The sequence below is a fragment of the Triturus cristatus genome, chromosome 9 (genome assembly GCF_964204655.1).
Source record: "Triturus cristatus chromosome 9, aTriCri1.1, whole genome shotgun sequence".
Taxonomy (NCBI): Eukaryota; Metazoa; Chordata; class Amphibia; order Caudata; family Salamandridae; genus Triturus; species Triturus cristatus.
The window spans coordinates 322,361,592-322,389,100 of record NC_140592.1 but is presented as its reverse complement, the minus strand read 5'-3'; the positions used below and the strand labels follow the sequence as shown (position 1 = coordinate 322,389,100).

The 27,509-nt window shown below is 44.6% G+C and overlaps 1 protein-coding gene across 2 annotated transcripts in view; it reads left to right on the top strand.

The window, feature by feature from the left end:
* Positions 1-27,509, top strand: part of RNF123 (ring finger protein 123) — a 1,761,234-nt gene that overhangs the window by 235,328 nt on the left and 1,498,397 nt on the right. For both annotated transcript variants that reach the window (XM_085625036.1, XM_085625035.1), the window contains exons 6-7: positions 16,888-16,942; positions 20,939-21,024. In XM_085625036.1, the coding sequence (XP_085481162.1) occupies positions 16,888-16,942; positions 20,939-21,024 (141 nt within the window). The remainder of the gene's footprint in view (positions 1-16,887; positions 16,943-20,938; positions 21,025-27,509) is intronic.

The window sequence follows — 27,509 nt, the reverse complement described above, 5'->3', positions numbered from 1 at the left end:
TTGTTTTCATCGGCTTCATTTTTTGATATGTGTCCGGTTCGTTATTACCTGCACTCTGTGTATTTTAGTGCTGCTATTGCCAATCGGTGTAGGAGGAAAAACCCCTGGGGCAACTCCAAGTCAACCATCAGTTCCCTGGTCTCCAGTTATGTACCTTCTCTGTATAAGTTCCCTATCTCCTCTATACCATTTTCCTGTCTGGTATTTAAACCTTTCTAGCGGTGCACATGGTATAGGCCCTGTATGTACTCAATTGGGATGTCCGGAATATAAGGCACCTTTGTATGAGTCTTCTGAAGACATCTAGTTCAACAGTGGTAGCTGATTCTCCTGTGGAAAGAGTGGCTGCTAAGACAGGGGCAATGCCTCAGAAAACAACAAAGCAAGCTAAGGAGTTTGTGACACGAACGCAACACAACCCCAGGGGCAAGACAGGAGTACCCCGGTCAATATTGAGGTGAATGCAGGTAAGCCCAAAGAGTCCCGCATTTTGAAAAAAACGGTTGGACAGGATGGGGACAGGGAAAAGGAGAAATTTAACCGACCGTCCACAAGCGGGAGCTAGGAAACCAATAGTGACCAAGACATTGGAAGATGGGGGCTTGACCCCTGATGGGGATAATCTAGCCCCCCCCCCCTTCCTGCATCACCCCTATCAGCTATCACAGATTTTTTCAAGATTAAGGATGGAGCGGGGAGTCAAATGTTTTTGGAACCCCTGAATGAACCAGACTCTGAGACACCTGATCAAATCCTAATTGAAGTTACGGCTGACCTTTCCTTGGTGCATTTGGAGGAAACCAAGGCAGCAGCAAAAGCTGTAAACAATGATGGTCCTATGTTTTGTGTAACCAGCGCTTTTTTACCAGATAGGATAAGTGCTCAGGGGGATATGGCTGGTATCTCGAGAGAGATGGCTCTGGGGGCTTCTGAAATGAACCTTGAGCTGTAAATGACTCTCAACCTAACGCCCTGCCGGCTTTACTTAATGGTGCTACTGGGGGGTCGATCTGTATCACAGGCCTAGAAGGGTCATTTGCTACTGACATCATATCTGATGGGACAGATACATTCTTCTCACTCACCGAGGAATCACACTCTGGAACCTCTCACTCTGGCTGCAGTGAAACTGAGGATAGTGTATCAACCTCAGGCTCTAGCACACTCGAAGCACCAGAGACCTCCCTTAAGCGCCAAAAACATTGGAGGAGCTCTAAAGGTTCTAAGGGTCAAACTGAACCACGTAAAAATAACGAAAGTCGTATTGCCGGCTCTGGGCTGAAGTGGGATCACTCCCATACAAGGATACTGGGACCTACGGATTTGGTTCCCGCTCAGACAGAAACCTCTTTAGTCAGTCAGCAAGTTGAAGGGATAGCTACTACAAACCCTGCCTTGGGCTTGATCCTAGAGTCAATTAAAGAACATCGGGCAGAGACTCGGGCGGATGGAAAAAAAAGCAAGGGAGGCTACAAAGAAATTGGAAGGAGCATTACGGAAAGTAGGTGAAGCTTTTGTGGAGATTGGCGAGCAACTTAACACCATGGAAGAGAGAGCTTATGCTGTTGAAACTGAACTGACTGCTGTGAGAGCAGGCAAACTCTCATGATGCTCAACTAACTGACGCCATGTGGAAACTGGAGGATCTGGAGAATCACCAGAGAAGAAACGACCCCCGCTTCTTCGGGATCAAAGAAGGCTTGGAAGGGGTTGACATTCGATCTTTTATTCTGGACCTTCTCAAAGAGGCTTTTCCAGATCTTAAAGGGTGGGATTGGGAGCATGAAGTCCAGAGGGTACACCAGTTTCAATTTCCCAGTCATAAAATACCTAGCAGAGATCGAAAACAGCCGAGGGCCATCCTAGTCTTTTTCTGTAATTTTATGCTACTGCAGGCTATATTCGAGAAAGGTCGCCCGGAGGCTAGAAGACAATATAAGGAGTCGTCTTTTTTCATCTGCCCTGATTTATGCCTTATAACAGTGGAATGTAGACGGCGATTACGGCATATAATCTAACCTTATCAAGAAGCCGGATTTGATGGTTTTTTGCTCACCCCAGCTAGGCTGAAAACAATAGTCAGAGGGTCAGTTAAGTTTTTTTACCTCTGAAATACAAGCCAGAGAGTATCTGGATCAGGCTCTGACGTAGAAAAGAAGTGTATAGATCTTTAAGGTGTATCAGCTAAAAGGGTCTGGGCTAGACTTAATAAGAGCAGAGTTTCTCTATTACAGATGGTATACCTCACTTTCACCTCTTCTTTCTTTTTTCTCATTTTCTCTTTTTGATATAATATGTGCACTTTTTTGGCTGGCTCTTTTTACCTTCTCTTTGGATGGCTTTGTCTTTCACAGTGGGTTAAGTGTGTGTGAAGGGGGTTGGGTACTGCGGTGTTTCTTGCTATCTTGGTCATACAGACCTGGTGGGTGTGGCTGCTTTCAATGGTTGGGGTGTCAGGGGGCTAGAGAGTATCGGGGGCTTTGGAGGGGGGCCATTTGTTGAAAAGTTTGTATGTAAATTGCAGCAAAAGCTTGTTTTTCTTTCAGATTATCTGGTGGCATTAAAGGTTAAAGAACAGTGTGTAAATAGGATTGGATTGGGGAGCTTTCTTTGGCAGTATGCCTCTGTTAAATATGTCAGGGAAACCTGGTTTGCTAAGATATTGCATAGGTTTAATGGCTAAGCTTTGCATCACCGCTATTAACATATATGGGCTAAATGATAGTGCTAAAAGGAGAAAGGTTCAAAAAGATTTAACAATTCCACAAGCAGACGTATTTTTTCTTCGGGAAACTCACATCGCACAAACGTTAGTAATATGATGAACTCTCTGGGGTTAAAAGTAGCTGCCTATACAACTCAAGATGTTAGGACTAGGGGAGGTAGCAATATTAATGAAAGATAATGCCATTACGCCTGGAAGAAAGGCAGTGGATAAGAATGGTAGATGGGCAATAATGGAATGCAGAGGGGGCACAGGCTCCTTTACACTATGTTCAGTCTATGCTCCAGTCTTAGATGACCCTGGTTTACTGATTATTTTAGATATCGAACTACCCTCCTGACCAGCACCGTATGTAGTCTGTGTGACCTAAACATTAACAGGTCCAGAGGAGCCTCTGGGGATCATGGGGCAATCAGTATAGGACGCAAATTGCAATCGTTGAGGTCTTTGAAGAATCATCCCAGGGATGTTGGACTAGTGGATGTATGGCTTAGTCTGAAAGTTCAGGAGCCTGGATATACCGATTTATTCTGCTTCTCATGGCAAGTTTGTTAGATTCTATTATTTTCTAGTCTCTCAGCTTTTACTTAAGTAGGCCCAGATGAAACTCGTCCCCAGAGTAATGTCAGATCATAATCCTGTTGTACTGGAACTCCCTCTTATAGGATTAAGAAAGGAGTATAGGAGGTGGACGTTTGAGAGGGCACTCCTATCAGACCAAGAATATATGAAGGGCTGAATTCTTCAATAATAATAGCGACAGTGCTCCCCCAGGAATGATTTGGGATGCTTCTAAGGTGTCTGCAAAGGGAGAAACCCTGTGGTATAGCCTGGTTAAACAAGAGGGTGGCAGGACAGATCAAAGAGCTCTATCAAAAACTCGCCCTCCTAGAGACACAATTAATCTGCATGGTGGCTAGGGGAGGCAATATATCTCCAGTTTTGAACTTCATTGCTATATCTAAAGCTTGTCTGAAGGATTTTAATGTCGAGAAGACTGCGGGGAGGTATCTTGCCAAGAAGCAGGAATGCTATGAATATTGGGAAAGTGTGGGTCGATATCTGGCAGTCAAGGCAAGACAAAAGGTGGCGGCAGGGCATATAGAGCAGGTCAGAAATATGCAAGGAAGAGTAGTCTCAGATCCTGCTGAGATCAGGGAGGCCTTCAGGGAATTTTATGAGGATTTATATAAGGCTTCGCCTGTAGGGGATCCCCAAGTGCATGTTGAACAGCTGGATTTTGTATCTAGGGCGAGGGTCTCCCAGGATGAGGGTCTTTTACTGGGGTCTGATATCTCCCAGAAAGAGTTTCAGATGGCTTTCCAGACCCTCCTATCAGGTAAAGCTACAGGAACAGACTGTATAACTTTAGAGTTCTACAAAGTCTATTATAGAGAGATTTGTCAGGAAATGCTCGAAGTATTTAGGGAAGTTAGGGACGGGGCTGCACCACCAGGCTCTTGGGGCACCGCCAACATGGTAATGTTTTTTAAAGAAAGGCAAAGACCCTATCACCCTGGGTTCCTATAGACCTATCACACTTTTTAAAGCGTTGCCAAATTATATTCTAAAATCTTTGCAACCCGGTTGAATAATGTAATGGAGCATTTTGTTTCAGCTCGGCAGCATGGTTTTATCCAGGGGCGGGGCACGGTAGACCACGTTAGGCGGGTAATCTCATTATTTGATGCCACAGAGGTCCTGGCGAAGACCATGGGGGTTGCTTTTTTGGACGCCGAGAAGGCTTTTGACAGGGTGTCCTACAGCTATCGCTGGATGATTTTGAAGGCTAATGGCCTTGGGTACCTTTTATCAAGGCAGTACGGGTTTTGTATTCTAACCCTACTGCACGATTACGAATAATGGGGAAAGAGTCTGAGCCATTTTTAATTGGTAGGGGTACAAGGCAGGGTTGTCCTTCCTCTCCCTTGCTTTTCGCACTATATATATATATATAGATCCCTTCCTTAGACGGCTGGAAGCCTCCACTGACATTATCTCTGTGAGCCTGCAGGGTTGGGACGCTAAGCTAAGCTATTGGCTTATACTGACAATGTGGCAATAATTACTACCGATCCTGATAGAGCGTTGTGTACCGTGGAAACCATTGCTGAAAATTTGGAACTCAATCAGGGTTTTTTACTGAACAGGGCGAAAACGCAGATCTTGATAAACAGATTTACTACTGCCTCCAATAGTAGGATAGTTGAAGTCTACCTAGGAAAATATATATCTGATAGACATCTAGCCGCAGATTCCTTAACTTACAATATCCCCAGGCGTTAGACTAGATCCGGAAAAACTTTGCAGCAGCACCTCTGCGCGCCGGGGGACGGCGCCACACGACCCCGCCCTGACGTCGACGTACGTGACGTTAGCGAGGTCATAGAAGTCCATCCCGGCGTGCTGACATCAGTTTTCCTTCTTTTCCGCATGCAACGCGGATCCAGAGTGAGCAGTTCCTCTGGCCTGTATTCTGGCCTTGTCGACGCTTCACGTCGGGGAACAGTGTGTAATGCCTTCGGGCTTGAAAACTTGTAATTCCTGTTCGTGCCAGATGTCCGCGACGGACCCACATCTTATTTGTATGTGGTGTCTGGGCGAGCACCATGACTCCACGGACTGCGAAGTGTGCCAACACCTGAAGCCCAAATCTCGGCGCGAGCGCCGTATGAAGCTTCTCTCGGTGCGGCTGTCCAGGTCGGAGTCTACCCGCCCCTTCAATGGCCCTCTACTGTCCGGTCCCGCCGTCATTTGGCCTCCGGGGCCGCCGTTCGCCACTTGGTAAGTCGAGACGCTTGTCGCCAAGGTCTTTGACCTCCCCTCCTTCTTCTGTTGTCAGGAGCTCTAGTTCCCAGAACATTCCGTACGTGCACTCCCAGCAGTCGCCCTACCCGCCCTTTCCAGGTGTGGGGGCAACTCGGGCCCAAATGGAGGCATATGCCGCAGCTTTGCAGGCCTTCCTTGGACCCTCTCCCGTCCCTGGGGTGTCCTCGGGGCCTCCGCTTCTTGTGGGCTCTCCGACGTACTCGCCGGTGTGTAGCCCCCGTCGCCAATTGAGCCTCTACCTCCTGGGGACGTCGGAGATGTGGAACCATTAGGGCGCGGCCCGGTTGGGCCCCCCTCTATGGTCCACGTGGAGACGTTGGGGCGCGGCCCGCAGGGGTACCCTTCTACGACCCACGGCGCCTCCGCCGCGCCTCATAGCCCCGCTGGGCTCCCTGCGGCGCCGCAGGTGGTTGTCAGTGCTCATAGCCCTGCTCTGAGCACACCTCAGGCTCCCGGTCAGGCGGTCGCCTGTCCGGAGCCGGGGTTGGCGCTATGCCGGAGCATCACATGTGAATATCAAGGACCCCCTGTAGAACAATGTAGTTTCTGGGACAGGGCAAAAACACAATGGAAGGTATAGTTCCCAGGCAACTTAAATACACGTAAGTACAATGTCATACAAGAAATGAGTTCAGTAAATTTATTTAAAAAACCAATAACATTTAATTAGAAAGCAAATGCATAAAAGATGCATCAAATACATAACATTATTCAGTTCATATTATACAGACTGTCTATAATAATTAAAAACAGTAAGTGGCAAAGATAAATTCTTCAACAGTGAGTGGCAGAGATAAATTCTTCAATTCTTACGTGTATTTAAGTTGCCTGGGAACAATACCTTCCATTGTGCTATGCCGGAGCATCGCCTCCTCTGCTCCGTTGCTTTCTCCGGAGTCGGAGCCTGTTGACATGCCCCGGGCTCCCGGGCAGGCGGTCACCTGTCCGGAGCAGGGGTCGGCGCCGTGCCGGCGTCGGTGGCTCGCCTCCTCAGCTCCTCCGCCCCCAATCCTTTCCCCGAAGTCGGAGCTTAGCATGGATAAGGGCCCGGCGCCGACAGCTTGCCTCACCGGCTTCGGCGTCTGCTCCTTCCTCAGAGGAGGAGCTTATCATAGTCTCGGCGCCGAGTCGACGCCGGACGCAGCAGAGTCGGCGTATAATGATGCGGGGTTGGCGCCGACGCACGTCGCTTCGGCGCCGTGTCAGCGCAGAATTATGGACTCTTCTCCAGAGACCTCGGAAGGGAGTTCGGCGCCGTCTTCTCGCCCACCGCCACCAGACGTACTGTTGCCTGTGCCCCCCTTGGAATTTGTTGAGCTTCCTCGGGAGCACCCAGATCCGGCAGGCTCTTCGCCTCCCCAGAAGCAATATCAGGATCCTCATTCTTCAATGGGACTCCCTTCTGTGGAACATTGGTCGCACCCTCACTGTCTGGGGAGGGTCAGTTTACAACCCTCCCCCAATGATGAGTTGTTCTCTCCTCCATGGAGGGCTACAGAGGCCGGTGCGGCTTTTTTGAGGGTGGTCTCATTGGCCACCCGCAATTTAAGCATGCAACCCCCTTCTGCCCCCTTGTCTGTCGACCCCCTGCTTGAGGTCCTTTATCGGGGGTCCGAGAATGTTGAGCCGCTTCTACACTTTGAGGCTTTCCTTTATGATACCCTTTTAGGTACCTGGGTCCGGCCTGCTTCAGGTGACCCGGTGGCTCATTTCAGTTTTGCACCGCTACAGTCCGGCTCCGCATGATCCTGTTTGTCTTTTTGTACACCCTGATGTGCAAGGGTTTGTGTTGCGGACTGCTTTCCCCTTCCTGCCCCCTCTAACGCTTCCTCCCTCTTGGGAATCCAGATGGCTGGAGTCATGGGGCAGGAACGTCTTTGCCTCCAATAGTGCGGACCTACGATCCTCAAATACTATGTGTGATTTGGCGCGGGCTACCTCTGCCCTGTGGGACTCTGCAGAGTCTTTGCTTTCAGCCACCTCTGAAGGTGCTCGGGTTGATCTCCTTCGACTCCTCCGAGATGGCCGCGACCTTGCTGAATTCACAATCCGCTCAGCCTTAGATACTGCAGATTCTTTGGGACGTGCTATGGTGAGCTCTGTTGCCTTAAGGCGTCACGCTTGGTTGCGAGACTGTGTCTTCCTCAAAAATATCCAGGAGCAACTGGTTGACTTACCCTTTGATGGGGTTTTGCTGTTTGATGCTCACGCCCTCCCACTTAGGTGTTCTTAGACCTATCTTCCGTAGAGGTACTTTTTCTTTCCACATCCTTTAGCTGTGCTCTGTGTTTAACATGGGCGGTGGTGAGCCTTGCGTCTTCTTTTTCTGTGGTCAAGGGTGATTACCCTTTCATTGGCATCCCTTGGATGCGTTTTGCTTTGAGAGCCTGTTGGCCTGCTTTGGCCGTGTTCCACAGATTGCTGTGTCTGGTCCTCTGACTTTGGTATTGAGCCGGTGGCTCAGCTCAGTAATGTCATACAGCTCGGAACTCATGTTCTCGGGTTCAGTTCGTTACTGTGCTCTTTTAGCTTGGCTTATTGCCCTAAGAGGTGTTCCCCCGTTGTTTGGGGTATGCATACTCCATGTGGGGTAGTTGTATGCTATTATATAGCTTAGCTTATCTCACCTGAGCCTGGAGATCCTGTGGGCTCCATGCTTCGCTTGGTGGTCCGTTGTACGGTGCTCTGTTTTTCCCTGGTGCCATCTTCTTACACTATGGTCATTCTGCCTGTTGCCTGTTCCACCTCCTTGAGAGGTTGCTTGATTTCCTCTTCAGAAGTGGCTCCTACCTGCCCTTACTGTACTAGGTGTGGTCTGATATGGACATGTTCATGCTCCTGACTTGTTCTGTCTCTACATATTTATATTTTTATACATTTATGTATGCGTGCCGCTTTCCTTGGTATTCCTTTTCCTACGTCGCCACCTCCTTTCGAGACTGCGAGGTAAAGCCGATATCTCCATGTGTGTGGGAGCTTTTCTGAGTTGTTGCAAGCTGCCCATGGGTTCCTCCTTGCTTCCGCTTCCTGGGGAGATTTCCCAATTTGACAAATGCTTCCTTTTTTAGTGTTCAACACTGTACTTGTCTTTTCAGGAATGTTTGGTCGCGGATTCTGAGGCTCTTTCCACGATTCATTACCTTCGTGTTTTTGGCCACATCCTTTTGGATATGCTACTGTCTGTAAGTCTATATTGTGGGTTGTTTCTCACTTTGGCTTCATACTACCTGGTCGGGCACTCTTATGCTTCTTGTGTAGGCCACTTTAAGGTCTCTGTGGCCGTTTTGCCTGCTGCGTGTTTCTACCTGTTTCAGCGGGTTTAGAATTGATGCTATTCGCCCCTATTTCCCCTTTTTGGGGTTGGGTGTGCACTTGGCGTGTTTCTTGTCCTGTCGGCTGTTCCAAATGCATTGCTCAGGTTCTAGCTCTTTCTTTTGGGCTTTCAGCACAGGCTCCTTCAGCCTTCCTTCTATAGTCTAGTCTGTTAGCCTGGTTGCTTCTCTTCAGGTTCTTTTTGAGCTTGGGTCGGTGTCCTCTTCGTGCGCCATTAAATGGAGAGTAGTCCTGCTTTCTCTCCCTCTCTCTACTTTACTCTGATATATGGCTCATGCCCTTCTACCTGTCATTCTTTTATACCGGCATGGTGTAGCGCCACTGTGGCATTTTTAGGATATCTGCCACCCCGTTATTACTGCCCTTCCGAGCTTCTTGGGTTGCTGTATGGCTGTTCTGCCACAGCTTCGCCCCATTATCCGTCACTCTGTTGCTGGATAGGATGCTTGGCATTTTCTATTGTTCTGTCCCAGACCCTCCTCCCCCTTTTGGGTGTGGCTGTAGTATCTGTTCTAATTTAAGGAATCTGCGGCGAGATGTCTCTAGCAGATGTACGAGTTACTTACCTTCGGCAACGATGTATCTGGTAGAGACGTTGTCTAGCTGCAGATTCCTTAACGCTCACCCAGCCTCCCCGTTCTGTGAGGACCTTGCCAAGTGGGGTTCTCCGCTCGCCCCCTGGTTACAGTTGGCATTGGCTTTTTCTCGCATGGGTGCTCACATTGTTGCGTCCATTTGAGGCTTGCCATAATACCACGGACTCCCTCTCAGGGGTTTCTGTCGCAGTAATACCGTTGGTTCCTTCTTGAAGGTTTTCTTATCTGTAAAATGAGGCTTTCTTTATTGTCCTTCACCAGGAGATTCCTCTTCATTTTCTTCTTCTTCTGCTGTCTTTCAGCCTTTTCTGTAGGCTCAGGATTCTGGACTCCTCTACGGTAGTCTTCTTGGAGGCTCTGTTCACCTCTGTTTCAGGCCTCCGTTCCTATAGAGCGGCGCTCGACTTTTCATCCCTCCGGTGGACTGTTGTCTCTCTATGTTCCGTTCTTGCCGGACGGCATCATTCTATGTGGCACTCAGTCTCTTTTTGTCTGTTCTGCATGGTAATAACAGTCCGTTTCTGCCTTTGAGATATTCTTCCCTTGTTGCACATGGGAAGAGTCTTTGCGTGGCCTGCGAGGTTCTTTCTCACAGTTTATTCACCTATATGTAGGAAGTGTCTAATTCGGTCATTGACGGTGGTGCCTTGCTCCATTTTCTTTGTTCATTATACAAATTGTCATCCATCGCACACTGTTCCCATACATTCACAGTTTTTTAATTGGTGGCTCCATGTTGTGTTGCGGAAAAGTTTCTCCGAAAAAAAACTGATGTCAGTGCGCCGGGAGGGACTTGTATAACCTCGCTGACGTCATGCACATGGACGAAGTCAGGGCGGGGTCATGTGGCGCCTGCGCACAGAGGTGCTGCTGCAAAGTTTTTTCCGGATCCAGTCTGACGCCTGTGGATATTCTAAGTTAAGAAATCTGCGGCTAGACAACGTCTCTACCAGATACATCGTTACCAAAGGTAAGTAAGTCGTACTACAGCGGTAAAGGTTGAAATTATAGTAGATCTAAATCTTGACCCTATAATGGGAAAAATTTAAGAACGATCTCAGTCGATGGGGCAATTTAAAGATGTCAATAATGGGGAGGTGAAACTTACACAGTAGTTTTGGCAGGAGCATCATTTTGATTCTGTTGTGCGATCCCCTGGAGATACACAATGACTGGTTTAAGCAAAGCGAGAGGGCTGTCGCTAGATTTATCTGGTCATTTGGTAGGACCAGGAGGGCCAATGCATTTCTGGGCCTCCCTAGGGATAGAGGGGTGTGGGGGCTCCGTAATTTTAGGCTATATTATCTAGCCGCAGTTCTGCAATATTATGGGCCTCTATTCGGGAAGGTGGGAAAGAAGGAGCTTTTACAGGATAGGGGATCTCTTAGCCGGAGAACATATTGCATCTTTCGAAGTAGTCGGGACAGATTCAATATTGGTCCCCAGGAATTTTTCAGATTTTTACAGCTGAGGGATTTCCTTCTAAAGAAAGCTGGAGGCGCTGCAGGCTTCGCACAGGTACCCTTAATCGAATTGTTAATAAAGGATACTGGATGGGGGGGGGCTCTATTTTGTGATCCGCTAATTTGCAGTCACAACATTTTAATACTCTTTTTGATTTATATAGAACGCCCGCGAAAATTGCTAAATGGGGAGGAGTAAAGGGGACTCGGTGTTTTAGGTGTAAGGCACATGGTGCGGATCTGGTTCATATCTTTTCCACTTGCCCCAGTATAGAACCAATCGGTCTGGAAATAACTGGATTTTTGTGGGACTTATTAAAATAGGCTGTTTCTTTGTCACCTCAGCTTATGGTATTAGGTGTAGCTGAATTAGATGGAAAAATTGGGGAAGAGCTAATCTTTATAGCGATGTCAGTCCTTAGGCTTTGTATAGTCTCAGCCTGGCTAGATCCTTTATCCCCGAACTTCCAGCAGTGGAAAGGGCGATTTTTGCACATTTATAACCTAGAGAGCACTTTATGAACGGAGAGGCAGAAATGGAAGTATTAAAGGGAAAAGGATCTGGAAGCTACTAATAGCCTTGGCCTCCCTGCTCACCTAGAATGAGCGAACTTTGCTCTCCAGAGGGTTGCTGATTAATCACAGTCTCGTATTCATGATTAATTTATGATACATTTGCCCTTTTTTGTACTGTATTTATGCCTATTAGCCGCTTCTGTTGTTTTTCAAGATTTATTGGTATTTATGATTAGTGTAATCAAATGAAATTTGCTCTCTTTACAGTTTTAAAAACCCTTTATCTGTTGCTTTTCATTGGTCGATGAACTACATTGGTTTTTATATAAATTACTAATTTAGTTAAATTAGATGTGTTTTCTGAAATGTATTTGTGTATACAAACTTTTTGCTGCAATTTGCGCTTTTTCTGAAAAAAAAAAATATATACATTTTTTTAAAAAAAGGAAAAGTTTCATAACCTTGTCACTCATCGTGGCACTTGATCATGTGCTCCCTTTAATTGTACCTGTGCAGTCTTTCTGTTAATTCTAGCAGATGTGATGCTAGACAACATGGCAAAAGACATTCACATTGACAAGACCAGTAGCTCAGGCATTACTGAGACCTATTGGCTTTGCCAGTGCTTGTTTTTCTTCTGCTACCCGATTTAGAACTTATGAACTCATTGGAGACCCCCTGATGGAACCAAAAAGGATACTTGTAAGAAATTCGGCTTTCTTCTGCGGAAAGTACAAAGAAGTTGCCGTATTCTAGGTAGGGTTAGCTGATGTAATTGCTACTGAGTGGGTTGGATGGTATACTGGTAGCGATTTCTGCATCGAAAAGCTGCAGTCTGTCTAGCTACATTGTCTCTTTTTTCTTTAATGTTTACTTAACAAAACTTTTTTAAAGAGTTTTTTCTCGTTACTGTTTTTATGTTGACATTTTTGGACTAGAATTGGCATCTTTGAGACTAGTAGTCTTTTCGCACGGTGTAAAAATGTAGTCTGCAGATGGTCTACCCAAAATAGGTTTTGTTTCAAAATTGTCTTTTCTGGGGAAAAGCTGTGTGTATGTATGTCTGTAACTGAGTTGCATATGGCACCTCCGTAGTCCTGGTTCAGTCAGACACATTATCAAATATGTGTGTTTTTTTTGTTTACTTAAATCTTTGGTGCTATATAATGTATCTGTATGTTTCACATACCCCTAAACGGTGGGTCGTAACCCACCGTTGTTTTGCAAGCCGATTTTGAAGGATCCTAAAAGTCAGAACCAAAAATGAAGATGTTATCTTGTCACATTTGAGTTTTCAAATTTAGAGGTCAAATGTCTTCTGACAAATTTCAGCGTATGTCTTTTTTTTATTTTTATTTTTTAACATAGTGTTTGGTGTTTACTTTTCTTTCTCTGACTGGAAAGTGAGTGGAGTTTTTAAAGTGAATTATGTGACATTGTTGCTGGAGTACAGGGAGTCTGAAAGGAAAGTCTGTAGCACGTCGTTTGTTTGCATCACACAACAACATATAAATACCTCTAAGTGAACTTTATGCATTAAGCACTTAGGACAGCAAAAATGAAACACCCTTTTTACAATTCTAAAAAGCGCTGGAAGCAAATATTTGAAAACAAATCCAGACACTTTACTCAGTGAGGCAAAACTGATAAATAGCAACCAAATCCAGATTTCCACATATTACCATTTGTGTGCTATATACTTTTATTAGTAGAACTGTATGAATGTGCAAATCTAGTGGCCATTTCAATGGAAAATCTGCTGTCTGTAAATGAGAATTTGCCACCGTGAATGCTTTGGTTACATTCCAAAATGGCACCTCCTCATGTCCATAAACGGTAGGTGGGTCTCTAAAGTTTGACATTCTAAAAAGTGGGTCATGGTTGTAAAATGTTTGCGAACAACTGCCCTAGGGAAACCGGGTAACTTTCATAAAGCCACATGTCGTTCTGATCCGTGGAGGGGAAAAAGTTGTATCTGGGTGTTCAAAAAAGATTTTGCTACAGCAAAAAACACTCAATGGAATTCCACCAAACTTGCTTTTTAGATCCATATACATCCATTCAGTAGTGTTTGATATATTAGTGTCTGAAATAGGGGTCAGGTGGGCTTGAAATGATTATTTCTATTGTCCGTTTTACCTCTTAAACCCACAAGCAGGAAACTCGCTGGTTCTGACCTGTACATTTGAATTTTAATGGAAATGTGATTGGCTCCTTTCTGAAATCCACAAAATCGCCCAAGCTTGCTATTTTCGCACCGTAGAAAAATTACTCACACAGAAAAGGATTGATTCAGTAACCAGCTCTAGGCCTAAGTAAGTAAAGTTTTTTTAATATTTATTGATGAAAGGGCGGAAAGAATAAAAACATACAAAAGCAGAGTATAATAAAAGAAGGCACTACAGTGTGATCGGGGAAAGTCCATACCATTAAAGTGCTGCCCACTAAGTGCAATACATTAAAATCCAAAAGTGAGTCATGCTTTCAATAATAATGTGTGATTTGTGTCTCATGCAAGCTTTTAATTCATGGAGTGGCGATGGGTTGCTTTAAAGTGCTTTGATTATAAAACATAAGTTCTGCCTCAAACAGTCTTGTAAATGATCGCATAACAATGAGCTGTCTTAAAAATGCAAGCTGCTTCGTAGTTCCTTATTGGAGGGTTGCGGCTCTGTAGGGTATTTGCCTCAGGCGTGCTTGTAATATAAGGTGCTTCCAATAATAGGACATAGTTTGTGCCTCAAGAAAATTTGTAGTTGATGTATTCCTAGGCTTCAACAGTCATCTTGGGCATTTTTAGGTTTCCTGTTACTTATTTCATAAACTTTATGAAACGCCCAGATAGTTGACATGATTCTTCTTGTACCCAGGTAAGGACAGCGACCCTGCATGTCCCTATGTTTAGGATTCAAAGTCCTGGTCGGACCCAATAGCGCCTCAAGGATTTCACGAATTCACATATGCAGATTACATGTTTTAAAGATTCATCTGTTGTGCCGCACCATCTACATCGTGTGTCGACTTCCCCCTCATTACGAACATACCAATAGCCTCTTAGAGGGCTTAGACCAAAGCACATTCTCATAAGGGCATACTTTGTGTTATCAGGGAGCGGCGAGTGCAGGTAATCAGGTAATCCGGTAGGGAACTGAGAGAGTAGGGGTTTGCGGCCCAGTGCGTGGATGTTTGAATTTTTGGTCCCTTAAGTCCTGTTCCCATGAGATTATCGTTGCTTGTTTTGTTAGCAAATTTGCTATGGTTCTTGTTGATAAACTGTTTTTAGTAGATCTTCCACACTTATGGCCTTAATTGAGGTTGCCAGAAGCAGACCCCATGTTGAACGGGGGACTGGAATTTCTCCTTGAGCAGATGTTTAATTGTGTATGTTGGGGCCATTTTCAACGTTCGGCAATCAGTTATAACCCCTTAGGATCAAATCCTGCTTTTGCAATTTTAATTCTAGTCTTATTTGTGACGGGCTAGTGCAATCTGGAAGGTCAAAGATGTGCCAATTGCAGATACATTGATGTTTGTCTAACCACCCATAGAGGTTGTCCTTAAACACCATTGCGCCATATGTCATTTGGGCATCACCTTAGCTGCTACCACCGTTAAAAGGATTTCTGTGTTTTGACAAACACTTCTTTTGAGTTGGCCCATCTTGCATGTCAGGTGTTTTGCAGTCGATTTCGAGGCGCCCAGCTGGGCGTTCTTACCCCCTATTTCATCCAGTGTCACACTGAGGTACTTGAAACTTGTTCTTCTTTAAAGTCTTGATCCTCCAATCTCTAGGCCAAAAATAAGGGCATAGACTGGTGCCTAGAGGCAAGGATAAATTGCATGAAAAAAGAAGTCCATTCAGTTAACGGTAAACTCCAAATTGCAGAACATTTGAGAATCCACAGTTGCTGATTTGTAGCTGTAAATGGGTGCCATTTTCTTGAACCTGCAAATTTCACTGAAATTGTGTGATCATAAAAACAAAAGAAGTGTATACGCATAAAAGGTATAGCTGTAAGCAAACTCGAAGTACATTGAGGGTGGTTGAAGAGAGGCACTGGCCTTTCATAGAAGTGTTTTACAAAACACCTGCATAAAGCCCAAGCTCATCAATAAATACAAAGCTGTGAGCTTGAAATCAAGAGTTTCAAAAAGTGTCTTGGTCTCACCACACACCCTACCCTGCCATGATCTTTTGAAGACTATGCACAGTAGCTCTTGGACTGACGGGAGTTTGGCACAGAGCATAGCTGTAGGCCAGTTCCGGCATCTAGTCCCCTTCACGCACAACCAAAGGATGTGCATGGGTGGTAGGCACCCTCATATGTATGACACTGCATGATTCTGTTGAAGAAACCTCTGAAATGTACAAGAAAATGCGTGTAAAACAACTTTTTTTGTGCAAACAGCGTATCATTCAAATATGGAAAAATCTTAAGAAATTAATAAAACACAGTTAAAGTGATGTTATGGGTAACTTTATTGTTCCATGTTAACACATAAAAGTATTTGAAATTCACCTGTTACGGTACGCTGCACAATACGCAACTAGTGACCCTGCCATGAAAACAATAAGTTGAAAGCCAGATGGGCCCGTTATTGACTTGACTTAACAACACAACTATATTACATAATAACATATCTATGCTCTATATCCATGGTAATGTCATTGAGAATATCAGTGGTTAAGTGATTCGTAATGTCACTGGTGATGGCATCAGAGTCATTTCTCATGGCATCTGTTTCAGGTCATTAATAGTATATTTTGGGTGCGAGTTGTGATTTTAAATAAACTCCTGCTTATTAAGCGAGTGCTTGAAAATGTTCTATTTTATGGATGTATCACAGTTCAAAATGAATTTAGTAATGGAAAGATAAACTGTGTTTAAATAGTGCAGGCATCGTCTGTGTTTGGTATTTAGCACATTCCCATATTCAAATGTATTTTATATGCATAGAGAAAGGCCACATATGTGGATCACTGGAAAATATATTCTACATTCCTAAAGTATATGGGAAGTGCTTGCAAAGTATCCTGACCATTTCTTTGGTACTTCGCCTCAAGACCATTAAAAGATGTACTGACTTGTAGCGTGATAGCCTTGTCATAAACTACCTTGACTTTGCTAAAGTTAATCAGCCATCTCATAAGAGTAGCTCCATTTTTCTCCCCTTGCCAGTCAGGCAATATAGAAGCTTTCAACTGCTGTTTCATCTCTTATTCAGGAGGATTCTGCTGTAATCTTTAGAAAAATGGTCACTAAATTAATGTAATGACTAACTGCCTCACATGTGATTGGTACATATTTCTAGATGTAGGAAAAAAACATATCTGTGGCCTTGATTGCATTTAGTTCCTCATAATCCTTTAGAAAAAGAGCTATCAACATTTGCAATCTAACCTTCCTATCCTATCTTTGTTTAGGTAATAGGTCACAGTAATTTCAGCTCTATCCGAGCCACCACCTGTGTATATAAAGGTAAGCGCTTCTGGTTTTACTTTGCAACAGCATGATAGTGATCAGTCTTTTTTTATGAGAAATGTATTTCTTCAGTGTTGTTGTTAAGATCCTTTTTACTTTGGTTATAAAAATTGTGAAATTCATACAATATATATGTATATTCTAATATAAAATAATATATCTAAATCATAGAGGCACATTTTAACATTTTAAAGTAAAGCATTAGTCATTGCATGGCAGTCAGGACTTACCTCCTGACAGAGGTGCTTCAAGTGGCAGTGAGCTCTGATGAGCCCCTGCTGCCGTTTAATGAAGCCCTAACGGGCATCCTTTTGGCCACCTGGCCTAGGCCCAACACAGGGGCTGCTGTGGACAGGATGATTGCCCGATGCCAGCGCCCGGGCGACCCCACTTTCCCCTCCTAACACCCCACCCTTGAGAGCTTGGTGGTCCAAGCCTCCACCTCCAAGGGCGCATTCCCTTAAGGCTCCACCTGATAGGGAATCCAAAAAGCTGGACCATCTTGGGAAGATGTTTTCTTCCTCCAGCTTGGGACTGTGGTCGGTAAACACTGCATGTCTGTTGGGCTGTTACACCCACTATGTGTGGGACATGGCGGCGTAAGTGCTGCCTCAGTGCGCGGAGGAGGCCCGGGCCGTACTCTCTCGGGCAGTTGCCGAAGGGAGAGACGCAGCGAAGTTTACCATCCGCTGTGGGCTGGATACCGCCAACTAACTAGGCAGGACGATTTCCACTTCGGTAGCCCTTCGACGCTACGCCTGGTTGAGGTGGACTGTTTTTTCAGGTGATGTCCAATCTACCCTTATGTACATACCCTTTGATGGCCGGCACCTATTCGGTGACAAGGCAGACAACTCGCTGGAGTGCTTTGAGGACTTTTGGGCTATGGCCAGGTCCTTGGGCCTCTCCACCACCCGTCCTGCGCAGTCTGCCTTTCGTGGCTACGGAAGGATTGACCCTCCATGTCCCGCCCAGAGCCACAGGCTGGTGCAAGCTGTTCAGAATGCTTCTGAAATGTACTAGTCGTGTATCAAAGTCCACTTGATGTCATGCCGTGAGGTGACTGATTATGGCACTCCGTATCAGAAAGTGTTAATATAAATGAACCCAGATTATATTTGAAGTCCAGCTTCTAGGTTGCTAATTGAGCATAATGGAGAGATCGCTCGCAGTCTTGCATTCCCCACTTAAGTACATCCTTGTTTGCGTCTGTAAAAGTTGGTTTTGCACTGATGATATGTATATGCATGAAGCTTACTGTGTCTGCAAATCTATTCACAGGGGCTCAATACAGGTGGAACGTTGTAGTTCCATGTGTAGAATGTCCCACCCTACTCCTCTCTAGCCCTTTCCGACCCTGGAAAATGTTGGAAAGTTACTCCTGACAAGGGCAATAGTAAACGGATATTCAGGGCAAGAAGGCATCACCTCCTCAAAAAACAAGCATTAAAAATGTAATAGGTCTTGCCTTTCATTAAGTTAAAGCCATTTGCTTTGCTATAGAATACCAGTACCAAAGCAATTGGCTTTAACTTAATCAAAGGTGTGACCTATTGCGTTTTCAATGCTTGTTCAGCTTTTTCTGCCCAGGATTGTTTTAGTCTCTGTGTTGATTAGATAGCATGTGTCTTCCACTACTAATACCAGACCTTGCATTGCAGTGCATCAGATGGACTTTTTTCTCTCCCTTTACATTTTTTCCCTGCTCCCACCTCCTTCCTTTATGAAAAGTTCTCCCTTACCGCCTACTTGCCCTACTGCCAGTCCTCTCGTGTGAGTTCTGCCCACTTCTATATCGGTGGAGGCAGCCATCTTCTAATGGTTTTCTAACCTGTTTCAAGACTGTTGCCCGGACATGTGCATGTACACATGCTTTGCATGCATTTCGGGGTTAATTTTCTTAAACTTTAAGAAAACTCATTCGAAGGAAGCTACTTTGGATCCTTGGTTGCTATCTTTTAACATTTTCTTAAAAATAATAAAATACATTCAAAGATGATCACTGGAAGTGGCACATATTTGTGATGGCCTTCTTTCAACAGGTTTTCTTAAAGCATAAGAACATACATTCACAAATTGTCATTCTAGTTGTGCATGATTCCGTAGCGGTCTTCTTTTAATGTATTTTCCTTTATCATACTAATATCAGTGTAGTCTAAGGAGGAACAAGTTCTATTAATGATGATTTGCAGTTATTGTAAACAATTACTGTTTAATGGTCTTCAGGTATGTAGTTTAGAACCATGTGGGGAGCTTTGATTTGTCTGTGGCATTCTGCAAAAGCAAAACCTAGCTTGCTTTCTGAACCTAGCCGATACCCTTATTCAGCTAACTATTCTCATGACTCTGTTCTTAGAGATGCAGGTGCTTACGCTAAATTGCACCCTTGTCTTCTTCCTAGAATTTAGCACCGATGGTCTTTTATTTACCTACTAAAAGTAGTGGAGGGGAAAAAACACTTCATAACTATGCATCAATATATCATACCTAAAAGGACCACAGACTCCGACTTTGGGGTTGTCAATTTAATTATAAGGCCAAGAATAATAAGATGTATACACATCTCATAATTAACATATATAGATATAGGAAAATCAATATAGAGCCGATTCTACGAAGATAAGTGATTCGGCATAAAAGGAAGATAATAGTAAATTCCAAAATCGGAATACAACTCAAAATTGATGCAGAGTCTAAATCTCTTTTCATTAAAACAAATCTGTCCCTACGCTGTACTAAAAGGAGATGCTATCTAATACCCTTCCATCAATTCCCAAAGGTGTCAGCACGTGTTGACTTCCTAAGAAGTACTCCCATCAAATAGGTTAAAGTGCTTAAGGCTAGGAGCTAGTTCTAAGATGCTCCCTTCTCTCCGAAAGTTAGCAGAAGTCTGGGCTCTCTGTCCGTGCGCATCATATAATAATAGAGTTCGATTATTTGTAAGTCATCCTTGTAAAACTTTCCATTGCAACTTTTTCTATGTGGCGAATTCATGATCTCTTAATTAATTTTCTTTGTTCATCGAGTTGACCTTGGCTCCCAGGCAAACACGAAAGGCGTCCTCCCTTCTCGCTTCCAGCCCTCTTCAAAGCATCCCTTGTATCTTTTCCAATCTGAAAATAACGAGTTGGCATTCCGATACCTGCAGTAGGATGAGAACACTGCTATTTCTCAACCAACATGCATTTAATTATTTATTTTTTTAGAAGCCAAGGAGGTGCAAAAACAACTACAGTCTTGGGCCTAAGAATTCAGACAACTTAAACTGAGCACAGTTACATTATGTGGCTATAAGACTGTCCTGCGCTTTTTATATATGCAGGCATTACGATACATACATAATCATACTGTAACATTTCACTATAATGAATGTTTAAATGGTTCTAATGAATACATGTTAATGATCATAAAACACTGCACACAATAAGAATACATGTGAGTGCGTTTTAACCATGAGTATAGTGCACCCATACAATCTAGAGTGCTGAATGCGCTCTATCACAGGAGTATGTCTCCAGCAAGGTTACTCAAGGTTCGATAATCGATTGTGATGGAGCTCAGAAATGGGACAAAATGCCTATGTTTTTATGTGTACTCTTAAAGTATTAAGTATTCTCGGATATTTTATCAATCGGCATTGTTGTTTGTGTAATTATTTTGATGACTCCATGTGGGTGACATTTCATCATACAAATAGTGATGGTGATGTGAAAGAGCTTGACCAGTGCTTTCATTCATGCTTCTCCCTTTAATATTACTCTTGTCTATATTATTTTAAATTACATAAGGACATACTATTGTTCCTGGACAGAGAGGATTCACATGGTTGTGCTGATTTATATTCTTGTAACAATGGATCTCCTTCAAACTGTGAGTTCTGTTTGGCCATCTTCTAGTTAAGATACTATTCTTGTATGTTACATTGGTGTTTGTGTCAAGTTTCACAAAAAAGTGCCAGTTTCAGCAACTAATTCCTTCTTTGTTTTCAATCAGGAAAATGGCTTTATGAGGTTCTCATCTCCTCCCAGGGACTTATGCAAATTGGATGGTGTACCGTGAACTGCAGATTCAATCAGGAGGTAATTTCCACCTTTTCACACAGTTTTCCGACATACATTTACAATTTCGTTTTTGTTAAGGTTGTGCCCTTGGTTCTAAGTGAATTATAGGATAAAATTATGTGATGGTCGGTGATCTTTTAAAGTGTTAGTGCATAATCTGTTCCCCGAACTGGATTGAGCAAGGAAGGCTAGTGAGCCCTTAAAAGCCTATCTCTTCCCCCGCCCCTCCTTCCATTGCTCCATCAGAGCTCAGAGGAAGGGTTCTCCCTACAAACTTATTTTTAAAAAAGGGTACTGCATGTGCATTTTGCAGTACAGTTGACGGGCAGTGACAAAAGTTATGGGAGTTAAAGTAATCCAGGTTTATAATTTGACTTTACCTACCTTCATTTTCAAAATGTGTAGCACATCTTCCTTTTTTTAAATTACTTTTCTTTTCAATTTTCCTTTACTTTTCATCTACATAAGAAGTCATATAATCCTGAAGGGCAGGGTGATAAAATCAGCTATTAAGGTTCTATTATCTCAGGTTGTTAAAACATTGGATCTATCACTAACATTAGACGAATATTGCAGGTTCAAAGAGTGGTTGGTAGCTCTACGACTCAAATGTTCAGACAGCAAAACCTGAGATGACATCTGTAATTTCCCTATAGCTATTATAATGTCATAAATGCTATTGATTAAGATCAGGGGTCACCTGACTTTCTGCTAGCAAGAGTTACTTCTAATCAATGAAAAACATCCAGAGCTACTACTTAATTGTGTGGATAAGATAAAAAGTAAATAATAGTCCAGTAACAAATTCCACCCCAGGCCTCATTGTCATGCATTACATAGGATGTCACTTCTCTCATTTTGAAAAGCTGGGGCCCCAAAAATGTCCAGTGTCTGGCTAATTACCTTCACGTCCGTTGGTTGCTGTCCAGAAATAAGCAATTCAGAAAGGTTTATTTTAACATATACATTGCGCCCTTAACTCCGTAGGTGCTGAAACTTTTCTTGCCCATTACTGAGCCCTTTTTAGGCCTCGCCTACGCTGCACGCATGCGCTGCATAGGAGGACCTTTAGCCGTCGTACAGCTATTTTTCGAAGCACATGCTCGTGCTTGTGGCGGCATACAGCTTGCGGGAGTGCGCAGCGGCGCGCCACAAGCACGAGTATGTGCTTTGAAAAAGAGCAGACTGCTCTCCCCAGCGCGCGCGCACCACTCGCGGTTGCACCCCTCTGTCTCTTTCCCGCTGCAGCCTGCACGCCTTTTTTTTTTTTTTTTTTTAACTTTCAGCGCGAGGTGCGCGCACTTGTTTCTCCTGGTAACTTTCTTTTTGCTTCTTTATTCCACTTTTTTTTCTCTCTGTAACTTTTTCCTGTTTTGTTCCCTTTATTAGTGCTAGCATTCTGCCTGTCCATACTTTGTTTTGTCTCTTTATACATCGTTTGTAAACATCTGACTTCACTTTTCGATAAGTTTTAACATAAAAAGTCCAGTAAGGTAAAGCTTCTATTTGTTGTGTTTTTTCACCCCTAAGTTCCTTTACCCACATGTTTTTCTCTCTCGCCCCGTTGCATCTTCTAGTAACTCTTGTCGTCCTTACTTTATAATGTCCCCCTTTCTCGATCACCCTCAGTGTGTATGTCTGTCCCTCGCCTCCGTGCGCTGTCAGTCCAGCTGTCTCCTGTACTTTCTTGTCTCTCTTTAACCATTTCACCATTTGACCTTTCCATGTGCGTCTCTTCAGTACGTGTTCGCCCTCCCCGGACCTCACTCTCTCGTTATCACTCCTAGTGTTTCCCAGTACTGAGGTTTGCTTGTGTTTTGTCCTGTTATTGTAGCAATGTGTCTTTGCTTTGATCCAAGCCTTGCCTCCTTGTCTTCACTCACTGTGTTTTATTGCACACCTCTATTCCTTGATGTCGGACTCTAATTGTTGTTATTCCTCATTCACTGTGGCAAGCCCGACTCCTGAGTGAATGTGGGTTAGATAGCTCAGTGGGATACTGCATCTGCTGCTGCTTCGTTGCACAGATTCAGGTCATCAGCGCCTCATTTCCGCAGACACATACTGTTACTGTCACAGAGGCCAGACTCCAGAGTAAATGTTGCTAAGATAGTTCAGTGGGATAGTGCACCTGCTGCCTGCTACTTCCACAGTTTCAAGTCATCAGGGCATGTCCGCGGATGCACAGCTACTGGGCCTGTCCCAGAGGCCCGACTTCAGAGTCAATGTTGGAAAGATATCTCAGTGGGAATACTGCATCTGCTGCTGTGTTGCACAGATTCAAGTCATCAGCGCCTCATTTCCGCGGACACACAGCTACTGTTACTGTCACAGAGGCCAGACTCCAGAGTAAATGTTGCCAAGATAGTTCAGTGGGATTGTGCACCTGCTACTGCGTTACACAGGCTCAAGTAATCAGCGCTTTTCTGCGAACACACATCTACTGGGCCTGTCTCAAAGACCAGACTTTTGAGTGAGTATTGGTGAGAGCTCAGTGGGATAGTCTCTATGTTGCTGAGTTTTTCAGGTTATATTTATCTGCAGCAGTATTCCCCTGACTCAGAACTACCTGGCCTGTCCAAGAGGCCAGATTTCTGATTAAAAGCTGGCGAGATAGCTCAGTGCGTTCATGTACCTGCACCTGGGGTCTAAATGTAGCCCTCATCCACCTATCCAGTCCTGGGGTGTGCATCTTCCTTAGGTACATTTTCTTCGCGTGCATCAGGGGTGATTACATTTTGCTGCGCTCCTGCACAGGCCCAGTCCTTAGAAGGCAGAGTGAACAGGATGACACGTCAGTCCTGTCCATGTGACATGGTCTGTGTCCTTTTGTAGTTGTTTGCCTTCCACCACCGGTGCACTTTTGCCCAATAAAAAGCATCACAACTTTAAAGTTTTAGAGATGGATTTCCAGAGTAAAGTGACGAGGAGTTCACACTTTTTTTTACACAACAGTGACGCCGGTGTTAATACTGGTAATAAAACACCCAGAGAGGGGGCATGTTGTACGGCTCCTGTGTCTAGAGTCTACTGTGTCTCAATTATAGCAAGCATTGGCATAGCCAATAGGTCTCTCCTTTGGGACCTTATAATTGTTTAGCCATGCAACAGTTGATGTTGTTGCACCAAGGATATTGTGCTGCATAACTAAATACTTATAAGGTATCAAAAGCGAGACCTATTGGCTATGCCAATGCTTGTTTGATGTTTGGGGCAGTTTGCTCTTAAGCCTTCATAACTTTTTTCTACAATAGGCATAGATGCCAAATTTGTATCCTATTTTCTCCACATGTTGGGGATTCTAAAGCTATCCAGGGTGTGTGGATTCCACTGAAAGGAACAAAGCAAATATCCAAAGTATTGCAATTTTTTTGTTTGTTTTTTTACTTGGGGGGGGGGGGGGGGGGGGGGAGCATTATGGAAGAAAGCATTTGCTTTTTTAACCCGGAAATCAATATATTTCTGCATAGCATACAGAATTCTCTATTCAGCAAGGGGGCATTGTTGAAATAAAGAAATGTTTTAATATTAAATTTTTTATCCTGCTAGCAGAGTAATATACCACTAACCAGTCAGACTATTCTGGTCACACGGATATATAGTGTTTATATGTTGTCCAAAAACATGCAATACCCAGAACCAATAACTGAGCTGTAGCTTATGATTTTCATTGTGTACTGGCTATGCTTCAATTCATATGTAAAATTCTAATGAATGAAAAGAGGATATGAAGGAAATCTATGCATTTTTTAACTGTACCCAAGATACGAAGTTTCGGAATAGTTGTTATTTGCACAACTCTGAACTTGAGGTTACCCATACTGTTTTGTGAAACAGAGGCCATTTTGCAAAACATGTTCGTTGTTGTACTCTGGCTTACATTTGGCAGGCAAAAATCCAGATAAATTCAATTCGCTCACGACTCACCACACATATGTTGAGATGAGTGAACCAGAGAGGCACAGGCCTGCCAGTTTCATTTTGAATACCCTGTCCTGACAACAAGATGGAAGTGAGGTTGTTTTCTCATACCATCGAAGTGTATTGCTGATAGTCCTGTGACTGGAGGGAGGGACCCATACTGGCATGGGGAAAGAAGAGACTGGCTCCTCCTTAGATATTCGGATAGATCCTTTGATGATGAAAGGCTGCTGATTCTTCTTCTTGGAGACTGGCATTTGGTGGGTGGCAGTAGTTATGGGTGATACTACAATTCCTGTTGTCCGGGTGCGAAGGGTCTTTTGAGGAGGTTCAGCTTTTTATATCTCTTCCTGAAAACTGTGAGGTATGGCTGTGATTGTCTGGTGGAGACTGCTCACACCTCTTTGTACATCTGTTGTTGGTGCTCCAACCTGGAGATGACCCCGCTGTGAAGAGCATCACTCAAGACCAAGACAGAGTCTGGAAGATAGCCTTAAAAGGATACGTGAAACGGAAACCGGCCCAAGTTTGACAGACGCCTTCCCAGTTTATAGCCAGTCATCAAACTCTGTCGGAGAAACACAGCATTCCCGAAGTGGATCTTGCCGTTACCCTCACTATCATACCTGGTGACACTTGCCAGAGTGTGCCTAGTTGACTACCTAGCTGAAGAAGCAATTGGCTTTGATATGCAGCACTTGTTGGATGCGCTCTATGTGATAGTTATTGGTGTATCTTGGGGTGTCACTTGTTGGTCGATCCATGCCCGAGTGTTCTTCTTTGCTGAAGAAGAATATTATGACCTGCGGTGACTGACCCTGCGCGGCCGTTATCGGTCAAAGTGCCTCGAAGCTGCCAGGTAGCTTCTTGGGACTTATGCCTGATAGAAGGAGTACTCCTCCCACGGAGGCCCCACCGGCCGGCATCAAGACTCATCAGTTGAGGACGTGGGCCATTGCAACCATGAGGGCTTACCTATTGCCAAAACTGTCAAGCCTGGAAGGGAGACTCCAACCTTCCCCTTCTAAAAACAGCTGTAGCAGCGGTCTCCAGAACTTCACCTGCCTGACCTGACTGCTGCCAGCATACCTCCACTGAGCACAGACTGAGAGTGGGAGGCCAACCTGGGCCGTTCTGCTGCCCAGAGGCTGGTGATACACTGAATTATTAGTATATCCTAACCGGAGACTCATAGATGCAAGAGTTAAAGTGCTGCACTGCACTTGTTACTATGCCCCTAGGCCCTCGGAATACAGGACAAGGTCTGAGGGGGGTGGGTAGAGTTAGTCGAGTACAGATAGCTATATTAGCCTCACACCTGCCTAGCGGGTATATGATTCTCTTTTGCTCTGTGTAATATTGTGTTTTGTAGTGTAATAAAGTACTTTTCTTTACTAAAGAGAAGCACTGGGCTGAGCAATCACATTATTGTGCTGCTGGATGTGTATTGAGTTCTGAGCCTGTTGTACTCCCATACTAACCTCCCTGAGAAGCCTGTAACTGCTAGTCCCCACTTACCTGATAAGTGGTACCCCTCTTGTTTGGGTGGTTCTATCACATGTGATAGGAATGGGTGAAAACTGTGACCATATAAAGTTAATGTGCTCTTCACATAGTCTCTAGTTTTGGTCTCTTCTTGTCTCAGGTAATCGGTCAGCCACTCAAGGGGAGCGAGGACCCTTTTAATCATAATGTTTGGGAACACTGGGCGGTATGAATTTAGTGCATCCCCACAGATTGAACAACTGTCCTTTGCAGAAATGTTGAGGCAAATGCATGATTTTAGCCAAAGGTTGGTTCTTATAGGGCAATGCAGGGAAGAAAGCCTGGCAGTATCCATGCAAGCGCAACCACCCTGAATTCGACTGGGCCCCTAGGTTTTCCCTAGTGTGTTTAGGGCTCCTTGGGTGGGGCAGCAAGACTGCTGGGCCCGTTCTGAGGTGGCGGTATGGCCCAATGCCTGGGCAGACACCACCACTATTTTCCCTTTTTGAGCGTCAATCAATCAATAAAGGGATTTATAGAGCACACTACTCACCCGTAGAGGATCTCTAGGCGTTAAAGGGGTGGGGGCGGGGCTTGCGTTATGGCAGCTTCTTGATCATCCGAAGAACCAGGTCCTTTCTGTAGGCTTGCAGTGTAGGGCTTCGTCTGATGCTGAAGGGACGTTTGTTCCAGGTCTTGGACGTGATGTAGGAGAAGGATCTGCCCCCGCTCTCGTTCTTTGGATTTGGGGGATTTTGGCAAGGGCTAGGTCGGCGGAGCTGAGGTTTCTATTGGGGAAATGGATTCTTTCGTTGAGGTATTGGGGTCTGTTGTTGCGGAGGGATTTGTAGGTGTGTGTGGTGTGTGTGAGCAGCTTGAAGGTAACTCTCTTTTCGACGGGGAGCCAGTGGAGGTCACGGAGGTGCTGGGTGATGTGGCTGTGTCGTGGGATGCTGACTAAGAGTCTGGCTGCAACGTTCTGGGAGGTCTGGAGTTTGTGAAGGAGTGATTTGTTGATTCTGGCGTAGAGACTGTTTCCGTAGTCCAGCCCGCTGGTGATGAGTTCGTGGGTGACGGTCTTCCTGGAGTCAGGGGGA